Below are 17,923 nucleotides of genomic sequence, written 5' to 3' on the forward strand. Positions count from 1 at the left end.
ACTTTAAATATTAGTTAATATAATATTTTGCTTAAATGTCAGATTGGTCGTATCCTATGAAAAGTCAAGTTACCTCTTCTCCTGGCCCTCGATAAAGGGGAAATAGCAGCATTTCAGTTATGTCCATATGCTTCTTCACCTTCCCTCCAAAGACATTCTTTCTGAACACAGTCCTGTTTATGTATTAGAAAAAATGTGACATACCCGTGTCGTGGACCTGGATAAGGAGGGTAAAGCGAGACCCAGAGAGCTGCTATATTTCATAGGATTTGGCATGCTGTCACAGAATTCAGCACCACAGATAGCTACAGAGCCTGGAACAGGTATTTACTAGTACCGTCCCCCAACTAGCAAGTCAATGTTTTAATCATATGGTGGTGAAGCTGAACTCATTAAGTTCATCAGTCTGCAATACACCACGTTTTAGATGACCTGTAGTTGCATCTATTGAGAATAAAATTTCACAGAATTATGCAATAGGACCAATAACCTGGATGTTCTTAAATGATTACAAAGACAGAAAACAGAAACAATTGCCATGAGACTTTGAATACATCAACTTGTATGCAAATATTCTAAGTGACTTAATATAAAATCATCCTATTAAATGTGGTGGAACATTATGGTCCCTGAATATATGCTCAGTAAAAATGTCAACCAGAATTTGAAAGTTGGGATTTTGACTTTTTCGTGTTGTTATACTTACTGTTAAATTTTGGGCTTATATCCTGTACATTTTTCTGTATCTAAAGTTCTTCTGAAGGATAATTTATTGCGTGGTAGTAGCTACTGTTGGATGGAATTGCATTTACATTCAAGGGCACAGCGCTTGAATATTTGTATGAAAACCCACAGCTGATAAAGCCTTACACAGCAGACCTGGCAGTGGAGGAAGGCTATACACAGTAATGTTCAGTTTTTAAAACCCATGCCTCCTTTTAATAACAGAAAAATCATTCAAGCTTCCTTTAATTTGTTTATTTTCTAAATAAATCAAATATTATGACAAATGTAAATCAAACAGTGATGGTCAGAGGTATTTTTCCATATAATTTTCTCTGGCTATTCTGGGGCAGCCCTTCTGAGGTGAGGGGGAGAGGGTGCCTCACCAGCTACCCAGTTGGAAAGGGTGGCTTAATCTGCATCTTAGAAGACTGAAACAATAGGGTTTGTGCTGTATTGAAAGTGGTGTCACATTTGCCATTTCGAACTCCAATTGGAGGAGAGTGCTTCATCCTGAGTGCCTACTATGTGCAAACTGCTTCCCAGACACCAGTTTACTACCCTCCAGCCTAGTGAGCTTACAGTTTAGTAAAAAAAAAAAAGAAGAAAGAAAGAAAGACACATGTAGCTATAAGTAGGGTATATGTATCTGTAATAAGGAGATACTCCCTTAATTGTAGTAAAATAAGATGCACATCACTGTAATTAAAGAACATAGTATGACAGTGCCAAAAGGAAAGATTGGGGATTCAGGATATGAAGAGACAATATCCAGCTCCTTCTGCACCATTTTTGGGAGTGGGGATGGAGGAGAAAATTTAGGAAAGTTTTCATGGGGGAGTTTGTGAGCTCGGAAGGTGGAGCTCCCCATTGGATGCAGAGGACAACTTTATAGGGCAGGCTATTTTAAGTAGAAGAGTCAAGAGGATGAACTCTGGAAATATGTGGGTCCATTGTTCATCAGACTTTGATTGTCAAGCAGAGACACCTGTCACTGAGCCAGGTTAACCCACGGTCATGTTAGTAAAGGGCACAAAGATGGTAGACCAGCTGAGTTCCTCTTTCACACTGAGAATGTCTTTCACACTGGACTGGACAGAACAAGCATGGTAATAGGAAATTGAAGCACAAGATGGATGAAGAGATTGTATTTGAGCATGTGGATCCTATCCCTCTGCTTTATGATTCATAAATGTTTATGTATTACACTGAAGAGTTCTAGATAAGAAACAAACTAAGCCGAAACCGGTTTGGCTCAGTGGATAGAGCGTCGGCCTGCGGACTGAAGGGTCCCAGGTTCGATTCCGGTCAAGGGCATGTACCTGGGTTGCGGGCACATCCCCCGTGGGGGATGTGCGGGAGGCAGCTGATCGATGTTTCTCTCGCATTGATGTTTCTAACTCTCTATCTCTCTCCCTTCCTCTCTGTAAAAAAAATCAATAAAATATATTTTAAAAAAAAGAAACAAACTAAAAAACAAACTAAAGGAAGCTTGAACTATTTTTCTGTTAAATCATTCCCAGAGATTGTGAGCTGGGGAGAGCTAAAGACATGTGTGATTGTTAAAGGTGGCCAAAGGCAATTTTGTTTGTTAGTAAGGAGAAGGTGCAGTGCTCAAACTACATGCCAGTGAGCCTGATGTGGAGCCCGCATTGGATTTTATTTTATTTTTTTTTAAATATATATTTTATTGATTTTTCCACAGAGAGGAGGGGAGAGGGATAGAGTCAGAAACATCAGTGAGAAACATCGATCAGCTGCCTCCTGCACGCCCCTCACTGGGGATGTGCCCGCAACCAAGGTACATGCCCCTAACCGGAATCGAACCGGGAACCCTTGAGTCCACAGGCCGATGCTCTATCCACTGAGCCAAACCGGTCAGGGCCCGCCCGCATTGGATTTTAATTAGCATTTGTGATTGGTGAGGTATGAGTACTGAGAAAAATAAACAGAGATCCTTAGAATGGTGAGTAGTAGGTAGAACAAGTCATGGTAGATCGGCCTCATTTTCTTTTATTTCTTCACTTTCATTTTTACTCTTTTTATTTGGGTGAGAGGTGGTGTTATAATTATCTTGGGAATATGTCTGACAAAGTTACTTTTTGTTTGTCAGTGTTTTGTTTTGTTAAAAGTTTATTCCTATCCCTCCACACCCTCCCCTTTGGCAACCATCAGCTTGTCTGTTTCTGCTTTGCTTGTTTATTTATTATTTATTTATTTTTAGAGACAACTTTTGACAAGATCATATGGTATTTGTCTTTCTCTGTCTGACTTATTTCACTTGGCATAATACCCTCTAGGTTCATCCATGTTGTTGCAAATGGCAAGATTTCATTATTTTCTATTGTTGAATAATATTTCATTGTTACCTATCTATATATATAATAAAATTAATAGAAGATGTGGAATGTTATATATAATATATGTATCATCCATTCATCTATTGATGGATATATAGGTTGCTTCCATATCTTGGATATTACTCAAAGTTTCTTATGACGTGTTTATGGACAAGATGGGCCATGTGCAGTGGCTGCAGGGTCTGATGGGAGGAGGAGTGCCTGTGTGAACTTGCTCAAAGAATGCTGATAAGCAGATGAGGAGCATCATGGAGTTATTTGTCCCTGCCTCCAGATGCTGCCACTTTGTCCCCTGCCCCTTTCTACTGACATTGGTACTATGAAATGAATGATAATATGGAGGTGCCCTTACCTCTTTGAAGATAGTTTGAAAACAGAATGGACTGCATATGTTTTGGATGAAGGGTTGGCCCTAATTTTTTTGAATAGGATAGAACAATGGGCCTAGACCAGCAAGATGATGTTCCAGGGATATATTTTTATGATCCTACCCATGGGTGCTAAAAGCCAGTTATGAATTTTTAGGATTGAATCAGTGTAGTTTAGGAATAACTCATATAATACTTGGTGTTTTATTTGATAATATGGAATTAACAGGGCAATTTATATGCCCATGAAGAGGTCACTCTCTTAGATTGTGTGGTATAACTAAGAGAATGGAAATCCTGTTTCCACATAACCTTGGATGATGCACCCAGGACTGGAGTACTGTGTGAAGCTCTGAGCAGCCTACTTAAAAGCAATCAGGGACCCTAGTGTGGGTGCTTAGTTGGGAGACTCTGAGTTCTTTAACAAGATTTTGGGGAAGAAGGGAGCATAACATCTTTTGACGAAGGATTGCATTGTTCTGTTCTAGGGAGGCGATACCAGCTGCTGGCTAGTTTGATGGTGGCCCTGCTCAGAGATGGGGGAAGGGGGGTGCCTAGGAGCTGGTGGATTTCCTGACACTGGGGCTTTCACCCTACCAGTAAGGGGAACTCCTTGGAAGACTATTAAGCATCAGATAGTCCATGAGCATAGAAATCTTTAAATTTCTTCTGGACTTAGGACTTAACAAATAGATATTTTTCAAGATTAATTACCATTTACCTCTAAGGCCATTGTTCATAACTTTTTATAGTCACGGATGTGAGGCTCATGAAAGTTACGCTCCTCACCCTGGGAAAATGCACCTCAGAGGGGAGTGAGCACAGTTGGTTTACATATTTGCATTTTTTGTTTACTCACACACTCCTGTATTATGAGTGTGAATTTTTATGATCATGTTTATATTGGGGAAATTTTTTATCTAGTTGAGTATCCGGGATTGAAATCCAGGTCCAGAAAAAAACTGCTGTTCATGTTGACTCTGACTATCTTCTGGTGGAACCACGGAGCTCAGGGGTGCCCAGGCGATGGGGAGAGATCAGGGAACACAACTCTGTATGTAATTTTGCTTCTGTCATTGGAGAAGGTTTGGAATTTGACTGTCCTGTCTCCTGAGAGCTTTCTCTCCCTCTTTGGGTTCTGGTTTTGCTTTTCTGTTCTTATTCTTATGATGGTGACTTTTCCTTTTATTCTTCCTTTGTGCTCTGTACAGTTTCACCAACAGGTAGCTTTTCTTTTTGTAGCTTCCCCTTTTTGCATGGATTTTACTTTTCTGTCTCTGTCTTACTCTTAGCTGTGTGATCTTGGGAATGTAACCCTCTCTCTGCTTTCATTTCCTTACCAGGAATGGGAAAAAAAGTGCAAGGAAATGTTAAGACCTATGTCTGGAGGTCATTAAAAACATTAGTTGCTTAAATTAAAATTAAAGGTTAAGTAAATATGATTTAAAAATTAAATTGTACAACTATGTTTTAGTGCGAGAATGGTTCTTGGCCCTAGAAGATTCCAGCTTTCCATGCCCTCAGCGATGAGCATCATTTATGATTTACTGACAACTCTTTCTAGCAAGACCTTGGTCTTCTACCTATTTGTCACTGTCTCGCATCTGGTTGTGGATTGTGGTTTTGCTCATCAAAAATTCATTTATTTGTTTCTCCCATCCTCAACAATTCAAACCAAACAGGGCTCTTAGATTCATGCTTCTGATTCTTCCCCCAGAATTAGAGATTCCCTTTTTCTGTGGATGGCCCATGTCTGTAAAGTTACTTGCTCTCTCTGACTTTCTGGGACACCTGTTTTCCGACTCAGGGAACACAGTATTCTTTTAAACTGCTGTCTTATTGATTTTTCTGCATGCTTTTTGTATTTGTGCCTGAGGGACACATGTAGCTTCAAGAAGAACATTCTTAAAATTGAATAAGGGAAGTATCTGAATACAGGAAGGGGATTCCTTGAGAATCTCTTCTGTGTCAAGGAACCAAGGCTGGATGAAGGGAGTTGGGAGAATGAGGGCCATGAGTGCACGTGGGGAGTGCAGAAGGGCAGGACAGCAGGGAAACAAAAGAGCACACGTGTGCAGATGCTTATATCTGTGTAGGGTTATGTGAACATGGCAATGGCCTAGATCAGTATAATACTAGTGGCCCGGTGCACAAAATTCGTGCATGGGGAGGGGGGTGTCCCTCAGCCCAGCATGCACCCTCTCCAATCTGGGATCCCTCTCACAATCCAGAACCACTGGCTCCTAAGCACTCACCTGCCTGCCTGCCTGATGCCTCTAACTGCTCTCCTGCCTGCCTGATGGCCCTAACTGCTCTACCCTCCTTCTCAGATCCCCCTAACTGCCTATCTGCTCTCCCCTCCAGGCCTAAACCCCCTAACTGCCCATCTGCTGTCCCTTCCTCTTTGCACCTTCAGACCCTGGTGCAGGAGTGCTGAGAGCTCTCCGCTGAGGCCCCGCCCCTGTCTTGATGCCCCCCTCCAGGCCGGGCAGCGCCGTGGGCCTGCACACGCCTCTGCCAGGAGGCCGCCCCTGTCCTAAGGACCCCCTCCAGGCTGGGCGGCACGGTGGGCCTGCATGCACCTCTGCCAGCAGCCTCATGTCCTGATGGTGCAAGTCCCCTCCCTGTCCCCACCCACCAACTCCTGTGCACATACAGCCTGTTGAACGGTCATGACTGGGACACCATTAGGACCAATTAGCATATTACCCCTTTATATATATATATATATATATACACACACACACACACACACACACACACACACATACACACACATACACACACACACATATATATATATATGTCTTGGGGAGAGGGGAAGAAGGATCAAATAAAAAGAAATTGAATTTCAATTTATTTTTCCCATTTTATGTGAGTTTTCTCTCCTTTTTTGATTTCTGACAAGAAATTTATGTGGAAAGTACATGCTTATGTATAGATACAAAAGAAATGAAAAGAAAAGAGAGCTTCATCAGCTGAGCACTTAGGGATGCCCGTGGTAGGTTGTCAAGTGAAAAATTAAGTAGGGAGGTAGCTGCAAGTTATTGGTGATTTTCCATCCTTTATGTTTCTTGTTCATTATATTTTTGTTTTATAACATATATATTATAAAATAAATATACATATATGTTTATATAGATATATAGTACATGTACATATTCTTTTAAATATATAAAACTGCATATTAAACAATGACAAGTGAGTTGCCATGTAACCTATTTTAGTAGAAACATCACAAGAGCCTCCCAGGTGTTGTGTGTGCACCTGTGTGTGTGTGTGTGTGTGCATGTGTGCGTGCATGTCTGAGCACAAGCTCACATATGTTTGTATGAATGAGGAGGAAGGTATGGAAGACTGTTCACTTTGAACCCCCATTTGGGGAATTAGGGACGAGGCAGAACCTTGTTACTTTTAACTCTCCCACCCAGGGCCGAATAAAATGCATTAATAGTGTGGTAAACAATGTTTACTGATGATCTGTGTATTCACTTTGATAGAAATTTAAATACTGTGTTGGATTTTAAGCTCTATGAGGACAGAAATAACATTGATCTTTATAACTCATTCAGTCATTTGTTCATTCATATTAAGTGCCTGATATATGTGCTGAGTGCAAACATATTTTCTTCAGTGTCTTCTACCGATGAAGTTTTTTAAAAAAATAAAAATAAAATATATTATGAAAATTCATCGTAGAAGTACCTAATCTATTCTTGTGGATCAGGAAGGCTTCCTGGAGGAAGTGGTATTTATACTGCAAACTGAAGAATACAAACAAGTTACTTGGGTGAGGTTGGGGAAGATTCCACATCCCATTTACATGGGAGAGTATGTGCAAAGGCCCTGAAGCAAGGAGGAAGGAACATGGCATGAAGAATAAGAACAGTGTGGCTGTCGCCTAGAGAATAAGAGGGTGATGAGTGGGGAGGAGGCCAGAAAGGGGTGTAAGGACTGGATCATGCAGACCTTGCAAGTTGGAATAGAATCCTCTAACTTTATTTCAAAAATGTTCAAACCTATACAAAAGTTGCGGGTATAGTAGAGTGGATCGCCTAGATTTTCAAATTACCTTTTTGCTATAGTTGCACACACTCTCTCTCTCTTTTACACACAAATGTGCACACATATTTTTCTCTTTGCTGAACCATTTGAGAGTAAGTTAAGGACAGTATGTCATATTAAGAAGTATATCGTGTTTAAAAACATGTAACTTCCAAAACCAAAGATTATCTCTGATATGATCACAATACTGTTATATAACCAAGAAAGCTAATACTGATCAAACGCCTTTACCTAATATACAGTCCATGTTTAAATTTCTAATTGTCCCAATACTTTGCTAACTTTTTTAAAAACCCAAGGTCCAGTCAAGGATCATGCACTGTGTTTAGATATCTATTGGCATTTGGGGCCAAGGTTAGGCCAGTTATTTTGTAAAATGTCCGTCAATTTAAATTTGATTATTTCCTCCTGATGAAATTCAGGTTGAACATTTATAGCAAGAATACTACTGGGTGATATGAAGCACTGAGAACTACCTAACCTCAGGAACACTGATAGTTTCCATTATTGATGATGATAAATTTGATCATTTAATTAGGGAGATGTCCACCATTTGTCTCAATTGTAAAGATAAAATTTTTCTTTTGTAAGAAATAAAGTAATCTGGAGGATGGTACCTTGAGATTCTGTAAATATTCTGTTTCCCAACAATCTGTCACCCAGGAGCACTGCTGTGTCCCTCGCTCAAGATAATGATGACTCTGGTGGTTGAAAAATGGTGATTTCCTAACTGCATAGTATCCCTGTATTAGTTGGCAGTCTTCTGTGAAGAAGAGCCTTTTTTTCTCCTCCACCCTTTTAATCACTATCAGTATGGACTTGTGGATTTTTAAAATCTGAATTTAAGATTTAATAGGCGTTCACCATCCATTTCTAACATTAATTATTCTGAAGTTTCAATTTCTCCCTACTTGGTCAGCAGGAGCCCTTCTCTGAAAGGTTTTTTAGAAATCTATGGGTTGAATGAATGAAATAATACTATGAAAGTGATGAACAAATCTGTGCTTACCATGCCTTTTTCTCTTGAGAATCTCTGTGTCAATTTAACAAGGCTTTATTTTTATTTCTCTCTAGGTCTCATGGATTAATTGACTCTTGTTCAGCAGGCCCCTAACAGATAAGTCATCCAGCCACATATCAAGACAAGGTTCGGTTTTAAAATCGCTCTGGAAATGATTAAAAGCAGTGTCTCAATGTAACATTGTCAGGGGGCGACGAGCAGCTTCAGAATTTCCTCTTAATCCCGCAGCAGCTTGGAGGAAGCCCCTCTCCGTCCAGGAGGGCTGCATGGCGAGCAGCCCCCACTGAAGGTGGAAGATGAGTGTCCCATTGGCTCCCAAGAAATCATATTACACTCAATTGCAGGACAACAGAAAGGGGGTGAAAAATAATAATGAGAGTCTCCTAAGTCTGGGTGATTCTAATGCCAATCAGATCATGGTGGAGGGCGGTCCCTCTCGTGATGAGTCTCAGACATGTGACCTGACAGATGAAATTGGAAATGCAAATTCACATGAGCCAGAAAACAGAAGCCATTTCCATAACGAATTTCACTCACTTCAGCGCTTTGGGAAGGGATTGCAGGCTGGGCCCAGCAGCCTGAAGGATTTAAAATTGTCTTCGACTGTTCATAGGGAAATAAACAAAGAGCACACAATGCAGAGAGGCACAGCTCTCCTGCAGCCCGCGTGGAGTGGACAGGGACCAAGTCTGGCAGGCTGGAGGTCTGTTACGGGTGAGACCAGTCCAGACGTTTTGACTCCAAGGGGCACCGAAGCTCCCCGACATGCTCCCAACGATCAACTGGCAAAGACGCTGAACGACGCGGCACTGAGAAGGCACGCTTTGGATAGGGCGAGCAGCCCTGCTGCTGCAGGGGACCAGTTTATGAAGGAGTGTGCCGGGAGCCTGACTCAGCCACCTCCACAGCCTGTCCCACTGGACCCCCCTGATGCCCCGGATGGCATGCCCAAAGGTGGTGAGGGGCCACAGAAGACAGTGACATCCCACTCCCCAGGGACAGCTTGTCCTCCAGCTGACATCACCTCAGAGGGAAAGAGTGTGTGTCATCCTAAACCATCTACCTCAGAAACCAAGGAGACCACCTGCTTAGAGCCCCCGATGGAAGGAGCACATGTGCCAGAAGTTAGCAATGAGAGCACACCACGTTCTGCCCATTCAGAGTGTGCTCTGACTTCAGCACCCAAGGAAGTCCTGAGTAAGCCAGAAGCACAATTAGATCAGGAAAAGGGAGAGCCCAAGCCAGAGCTGAAATGTGTCCAACCCTGGGCCCTGCAGGAGTTCCTGTCAGCCCGGGCCGAGTGTCTGGGGTGTCCCAAGGAAGACAGCGTCTTACTCCAAGAGAGAAATTTGCCTGGCGGGGAAGCACAGCAAGAAGCCCCCACCAGGGCGGTCAGCAGCCTGCCCCCGCCCCAGAGCAGTGTCCACACGCCTGGAGGGCCAAGAGGCAGAAATGTGCAGGACCAGAGCGCCGTCCCCCTGGGTGAGCAAGGCTCTCTCCAGACCTTCCCCAAACCTGGCCCTGCTTCCTTGCGAGCTGCTGATAATCAGCTCCCTGGCAAAATTTCACCAATTGCAGCTGGGAAGCTGCATGAAAGTTCATCCAGCAGCACGTCACCAGGTGATGGTCACGCAGCTTTTATTCCTCATGCCCCAGCTGACAGCAGACCCTCAGCTGCCAGCGAGGAGAAAAGGGTGCTAAGCTGTGGGAGCAGGGCCAGTGCTATGGATTTTACTTCAGATCCTTCTGTTGGAGAGAGTAAAACTGGGGTCCCTGAGCCCCTTGACCCTCAGAGCAGCAGCTCAGAAGCTGGGGAAAGCAAAGAGGTCACTACATCTGTTGCTGAAAATAAGAACCTTCTAGAAAATGCAGTTAAGACTGAAAGTTCCACAGCAAGAACGGATTCTCCTCTCAGTGTCCCAACCCCTCTCCTCCCAGAGTCAACTGTCAGTGTGACCCCCCAGCCCAGCGCCAGTCTTCAGGACTTGAGTATGTTGAGTGTGGACGCAGGGTCACCCTCGGGGTCACTCTCGGCTGCCCCACCTCCCACTGACAGCTTGCAGTTGTTGAACACCTCCCCCAAAGTGCCTGACAAGAACACCTGCCCCAGTGGGATCCCCAAGCCAATCTCCACACATTCTGAGGGTACACCTTCCTCACAGGAGGCACTGGAGAGCCACCAGGTTGAAAGAACAGCAGAAAGGACAGAACCCAAGCCCATCATTTTGCCCAAGCCCAAGCACGTGAGGCCCAAGATCATCACCTACATCAGGAGGAGTCCGCAGGCTCTCGGCCAGGTGGACACTTCGCTGGTCCCAGTGGGCCTTCCTTATGCTCCGCCCACATGTAACACGCCTCTCCCCAAAGAGGAGAAGGTGGCAGGCAGAGACCTGAAGCCGGCTGCCAGCCTCTACGAGAAGTTCAAGCCAGACTTGCAGAAGCCGAGGGTCTTCAGTCCTGGGTTGATGGTATCTGGGATCAAACCCCCAGGACACCATTTCAGTCAGATTAGTGAAAAGTTTTTGCAGGAGGTAAGAGAATATCATTGTGATATGGTTTATAAGTTGAACACCTAAACTTTGTCACATATTTTCAATTGTGAAAACAGAATATTCTCCCTTTGGAAAGTCTCCTTTGGATACTCCTGTACAGAAATAATGCTTTTAATAGAGGAGGTTGTAGACAAATGGACATTTTTGACTGGAGAAGGTTGATGATCATAATGAGATGGATCTACCATCTGAGGAGACTCACATAAATTCCACACAATAGGATACACATGAAGTTAGATGAGCATGCATTTAAATTGTCTTCTGTGTTTAAATAAATGAGCCTAATTCATCTATAAGCCAGGTCAGTAGAAAAAAAAAGTCAGAAATAAATACATTGTTCAAATTGGTCAGACTTCATCCTCTGAGGGAGATATCTCATATTCACACAAGTGAAGAACACAGTGAGTAGAAAATAGGCGTGGGTCAAAATAATCATTACCTAACATTTAGTTGAGCACCTGCTATGCCATGTAATATATTAATCTTTGTCAGTCTTCAACAGTCCTTACTGTAACTCTCTGGAGATTGGGATTGCTGGTTTAATCATTGTATAGATGAGGACACAGATGTGGAGAGGTATGCGTAACTCACCTAAGGCCACAGAACAAGGGCAGCACTGAGATGCTCTCCTAGGCCCTCACCCTTTCCTCTGGGTGCTGCCCCTTTAAGTAACTGGGTGCTAGGTGAGTCATCCTCCCAGAGCTCATGAAGAAGATTGGCCTCCAGAAGCAATGTCCTGGCAGGCAGAGTGATCAATTAAAAGGAAAGCTGGCTCAGATCATTTGTCTCCCTAACACCCTTCAGGTCTGCCCAGGCCACTCAGACCACAGGCTGGAGTCTGTAGGAGGTTCATTACCTCCTGACTGCCTCTCCTTCCTCCAGACTTCCTCTCTCCCTCTGCTGCCCCAGGCCTTTTGCATTGCCCTCTATTTGGAATGTTCCTCCCAGATACCTGAATGACTATCTCCTTCACTTTCTTTAGGTCCCTTCAGATGTCATTTCATTGGGAAGGCTGCCTTTCCCCAGACCCCTTTCTATAGGTTCTTTCTTATTAGAAGTTATCTCTCCTATATACCTTTTTTGCTTTTGCTGCATTAACTAGAATGTGAAGTCCATGAGAGAAGAGACTTTCTCTGTCTTTTGTTCCCCACAGTGACCCCAGAGTTCAGTGCTTGGCATAAACACATGCTCATAAATGTTGAGTGATAACTGATTTATGAATTCACATATGATGGATACAAACAGAAGTTAACCAAAGCTCCCTAGAGATAGAATAATCCAGTCCCAGGTTGGACTCTAACTTGATTGATTGTATCAACAGTTTTACAGACTTTATTGATCATAGCAGGTGTCATCTCTGGCACAAAGCAAGTGGTCAGTCCATTCTTAGCAGCACATCTCCACCAAGGCTAGCACTGACCTGGTGCCCCAGCAAGCTGGCCATCTGCCTGCCATGGTGCCAGCTGTCAGCACCGAATCACGCTGCTGGCTTCCCGTCTTCTGACTCTGCGCCTGGAGAGGCTCCCCCCTCACACATATAGAGAGAGGGTGCTGACCCGAGAGTTTAGGGGGGTCTAGTCTCTATGATAGGGACTCAGCCCCTATGCAGGGCTGCATGGTGTCCTGTTCTAAGTGCAGTGAAAGCATGCCCTGGCCAGAGGAACTTAGAGTCTAACCCTAGGCAGTGCCATCTCACTAACAATGGCCACTCTGGTTTATAGGTCAGGCTCTTAGATTGGTGAATGTGAATCTTTCTTAAATTACCAAAAACGTATCCCCCTGCCCCTTGGCCTTTGCTCCTATCTCTGTGAAGCTCAGCAAGTCTCAGTCCTCTCGTCAGGCTTGGCGCAGGGAGATCCGAGGGCTACCTCCTACCACTGTGCCCCCAGCTCACGACAGGATATGTTTCTGACAAGTTGCCACAGAAATATTTATTTTATTTATTTTAATTAAATTTATTGGGTGACATTGGTCAACATGACCATACAGGTTTCAGGTGTGGGTGTATATGTTACAAGATCTGTATATTGCACTGTGTGCCCACCCCCAAAGTCAAATCTTCTCCTGTCACCATGTATTAGGACCCACTTCTTCCTCTACTCCCTTCCCTCATCAAAAATACCTTCACAGAAATATCTAGAATAGTCTTTGACCAAATATCTGGGTACGGTGGCCCAGGTTAGTTGACACAATGAGACATCACAAGTCCTCTCCCTGGGCTGTCCCAATGGCTTCTCAGTGAAGCCTCCACATTTACCCATGGCTTCCCAGCCCAGGATCCCACCGAAAACAGCACAGGGCAATCACAAAGAGGGCCAATCCGGTAAGAACTGATTTGTTTGTGTGCTTTGATGGATTTTAGGAATTTGAATGAAATCATGAGCATACTTTAGTTTGTTTTCAAAATAATTTCTCTAAAAATACTCAATTGGAGCTTTGTGCAGTGGCAGTATTATAGCCAATGAAGTTTATCCCAGGCATGGTTATTGCTAACTGGGGAAAAAAACTCCACTAGAGAAGGAGGAAAAATAACATTTTGGGTGGGTCTTTATGTGTTTTTCTCTGTGCAGTGATCCCTGTTGTGTTCTGTCAATAAAGATGAAAGATACAAGGAGTGTGAAGTTGTTTGTAGATTCCCCTGTTTTATTAAAAACTAGAGGCCCAGTGCATGAAATTCGTGCACGGGTAGGGTTCCTAGGCCTGGCTAGCAATCAGGGCCGATTTGTGGGGCGACCAGTGGGCTGATTGGGGGACCCCTGCTGGCACCTGTCTTGGCTGGCCTGGGGGCTGTGGGCTGGAGGCAGCTGCTGCATTGAGCATCTGTCCCCTGGTGGTCAGTGCATGTGATAGCGACCTGTAGTTCTACCGGTCATTCTGCTGTTTGGTCAATTTGCATTTAGGCTTTTATTATATAGGACTAGAGGCCTGATGCACTAAAATTTGTGCAAGAGTAGGCCTTCCTTCCCCCGGCTGCTGGCACCAGCTTTCCTCTGGCACCCGGAACCTGGGCTTCCCTCCTCTGGCCGCCTGTAGGCACCCAGGACCCAGGCTGGCTTCCCTTGGGCTGCCCACAGGCACCCGGCACCCAGGCTGGCTTCTCTTGGGCAGCCCGCAGGCACCCGGGACCTGGGCTGGCTTCTCTCGGGCCCCGGATTCATCAGGAAGGACGTCCGGAATAACATTTGGTCTAATTAGCATATTAACCTTTTATTATTATAGATGCACTGATTAGGCATCTGAGGCATATTTCTCACCTGTGTAAACAATTTGTTATCTTACCAGTGACAAATTACCCAACAAAATTACAGGCATTGAAGTTACTGAAATCGTGATGACCATTTTCCAGGTGGGTTTTGAGCCCTAAAAACTATGCAGTTTCAAACTGAGTAATTACTGAGCTCAGCATATTGCAATCCTAAAAACTTGACAGATATAGGTTAGAAATGATTATAATTTCCTCATGTGAGCACCTGCTAAAAGAAATGTGCAGTGCATCAAAATTTAGAAACAAAAATAAAAGAACAGAGAAAATATGAGTATAATATAAAAGTGAAAGATCAATAGTAAGAGAATTAAGTGGAGAATAGTAAACATTTTTATCAGAGCGCAAAGGTATAATGTTCTTTTGAAGGAATGTAATTTGCTGTTGCCCCAGTTCAGCCGATCTACAATAGCAATCATGCATGTTTTACAATATGATTATGATAAAACTTTAAAGGCCTAATCTTTGGTTTCAATAATGTCAATTTAAGGAGAACTTGTATCTATTTCAACATTCAAAGAGTATCAATTTAAGGGCTTATCTCTTCCAACAGTTTGGCTCAGAGCTTCATAGACCCTATTAAAAATACTAGTATTGTTAAATGCTTGTGATTCCTGGATATGTATGACATAAAATATATTGTGATTTAGAGCAGAATTAATTAACAGATGTATTTTTAATGCATGGCCTCTGGCACTATTCTTTTTAAACTGAGAGGAAATAGATGATTGAACTGTCTTATTTTTTCCTTTTTAATATGAAGAAACACTGATAACATGAACAGTCTCTGTGAGTTCAGAATTGCATACATGAAAGGTAGCCATAAGTTGTATTCTAGTCTAAACTGTTAACTGGAAAAAAGTAACAAGAATGTTACCTTATTAAATTTGGGAAACAATAGAAACCTGTTTTGTTTGTTTGCTGGATGCTTACTGATTTTGGCCATGTACAGACACGGTTCTAGGTCAGTGATTCAGCAGCCAACAGACTCTCTCCTAGAACTTCCATTCTGGTGAATCTTTCCCAGACATTCCTGTCAGCCCTCCCTTAGCAGGGAGGACAATAAGAGGAGGTAAATCAGTCTCTCATTTTCAATGACGTAAATAGATTATGGAGGCCTGAAAACACATTTTTTCCATTAACATTTATATTCTTTCCAATAGCCTTTTCTCCCTCATTAACAGTGCATGTTTTATTTCATAAGTAGCCTAGAAAAGACAACATAAATTGATAAAGTTCATTTTTTTTATTATTAGACTATGTTACCATAAAAATTGTGCCTTTTCTCCTTAGGAATAATGAAACTCATAATTCTATGAACACTTGCAAATTCTTTCCATGCTTCATTAACATTATTTACTTATAGATTGGCTCCTTGCACAAATTCTGATGATTTTGTAACAATCAAATTAAAAAATCTTACCAAATAAGTTCTTTTTTCTCCCAGTGAGATGTAGATTTATAGATATTAGAACTGGAGGGGACCCGAGAGGTCATCCAGGTGTGTTGTCAACTCAGCAATGAAGACACTTGTGCCCCAAGAAGGTAAGTGATCAGGGATGGAGCAACTCAGAGATGCCAGGTGGTTATTGCTGGAGCTGGGTGTCCTGAGCAGGTGCAGTCCTCATCCTGCGATGTGAGTTCTTTGATTGAGCTTCTGTTCATTTGCTATAGGTTACGGAACTCCCTGGAAAAGAAGAATTTTGTTCTCCTCCCTATGCACACTACGAAGTTCCTCCCACCTTCTACCGCTCCGCCATGCTCCTTAAGCCCCAGTTGGGATTGGGCGCGATGTCCCGTTTACCTTCTGCAAAGAGCAGGATCCTGATCGCCAGTCAGAGGTCTTCAGCAAGCGCTATCCACCCGCCAGGACCCATGGCAACAGCTGCAAGTCTCTACAATTCTGATCCTTCAGGTAACCCATCCGACAATGACCGCTTTTCCCTGCTGCACTTTTAAATAGTTATCATATAAAATGTGGCAACTGTCTAAAATATGAATGCCTCACCCTTTTTCTGTTACTCCATCTGACATTTATCAAGACTTATCTATCTTTAACTGTCACCTTCATGGCACCTTTAAAATGATGGCCCTATAACCACTTCTTGTAGTTTCTCCCTCCTGTAGTACATCCTGGAGGCCAGGATTCAGAAACATTATCTGTAAGAGGCCAGATAGTCAATGTTTTAGGCTTTCTGGGCTATGATAGTCTGTGTTGTAACTACTTAGCATAGAAGCAGCCATAGGGAAGATGTGAGTGGATGGTGCGGCTGTGTGCCAATATAGTTTAATATTCAAGAACAGTGGGCTGGGCGCCGCCTGCGGGCCAGTTTGTCGGAGAGCTCTTCCTACAGGCCGGCACTGACCATGTCACTGTTTTCACCTGTTCACAAATCTTAAACACAGAACGATCTGCACCTCTCCTAGCCCGTCACTCTGCTCTGCAATGGCTGGCCAGTGTCACCTCCTGCAATATCCTCTGCACTTCTTTGTTTTTCCTTTCATTCTTCTTCTTGTAGGTTTAATGTATCACTTTATTATATAAATAATACATATATACTTAAAATTTTTTCAATATAGAAAAATAGAAAGAAGAAAGTAATACTATTTATATTTTAGCACCCAGACAGAATCAATATTATGGGATTTTTTCTTTCAATTTGTTTTCTTTCTATGCATTTTTCTGCTACTATGCATTTTCAGCATAGTAGCTAAAATAACACAAATGTGAGTTTTGTTTTCTTCCTGTGAATATCATATTGTAGGCATTTTCTATGCCAAAATGTTTCAGAAATATTTTATGGCAGCCTAATAGTGTTTGTTCATTTATTCAACAAATTCTGGTACTTATTTTGTGCCAGCAGCTATCACAGAGGATGGCAGCAGTGAACAAAACAGAGCTCCTGCCTTCATGCAGCTGCTGGTCTAATGGGTGAACTCGACAGTAAAAACAAGCACAGAAAGAAATACACAGTTATAAGTTGTGATACATGTCACCAAAGCAAGGAACATGGTGTTTGAGAAATTGCAACCTGAAGAGTGATATGGATGGGACACAGGTGGGAAAGTGGGTTACTGGGGAATAACAGTAGAAATGAGGTAACCATTGTACCACTGGCACTTGGATTCTGCTTGCTCTGTACTATTGTCAATAATGTTGCAATTGGAACCTTTGTGCATACTTATTTGCCTTCTTCCATATTGTTTTCTTAGGATAGGTTATTTTAAGTGTAATTATGGGATAATGCATATCTAAACTTTTTACAGGCTAATTTTTTAGAAAACTTGTAATAATTATTTTCATACTTGTGTTTTTTCAACATGCTTCTTGCCATACCTTTGCCAGTATTAAATATTAGCTTTATTACTACTACTATTATTATTATTACTTTTATTTTATTATTAGTGGAAGGGGACTTTCCTCACCTCTTTGCCATTATATTACTCTGTGAATTGTCATTTACTGAGGTAATTATTGATGGTCTTAATAATTAGTTTTTTGACAAGCACTTCTATAAAAGATGAAATTATTTTTTGATGATTCTCATGATAATGTGATGGACCTACATATT

The 17,923-nt window shown here is 42.5% G+C and overlaps 1 protein-coding gene and 1 pseudogene across 1 annotated transcript; both read left to right on the forward strand.

The window, feature by feature from the left end:
- Positions 1–8,803: 8,803 nt before the first annotated feature.
- Positions 8,804–16,266, forward strand: LOC102421299 (microtubule-associated tumor suppressor candidate 2-like; the record flags this gene model as incomplete). The annotated part of the gene is given in 2 exon segments (XM_023762007.1): positions 8,804–11,068; positions 16,026–16,266. Coding segments are annotated over 2 exon segments (2,506 nt in total), but the record flags the coding sequence as incomplete, so codon positions are not given.
- On the forward strand, positions 13,522–13,693 carry LOC111827834 (annotated as a pseudogene).
- Positions 16,267–17,923: the final 1,657 nt, after the last annotated feature.

The sequence above is a fragment of the Myotis lucifugus genome, unplaced genomic scaffold (assembly GCF_000147115.1).
Source record: "Myotis lucifugus unplaced genomic scaffold, Myoluc2.0 scaffold_227, whole genome shotgun sequence".
Taxonomy (NCBI): domain Eukaryota; kingdom Metazoa; phylum Chordata; class Mammalia; order Chiroptera; family Vespertilionidae; genus Myotis; species Myotis lucifugus.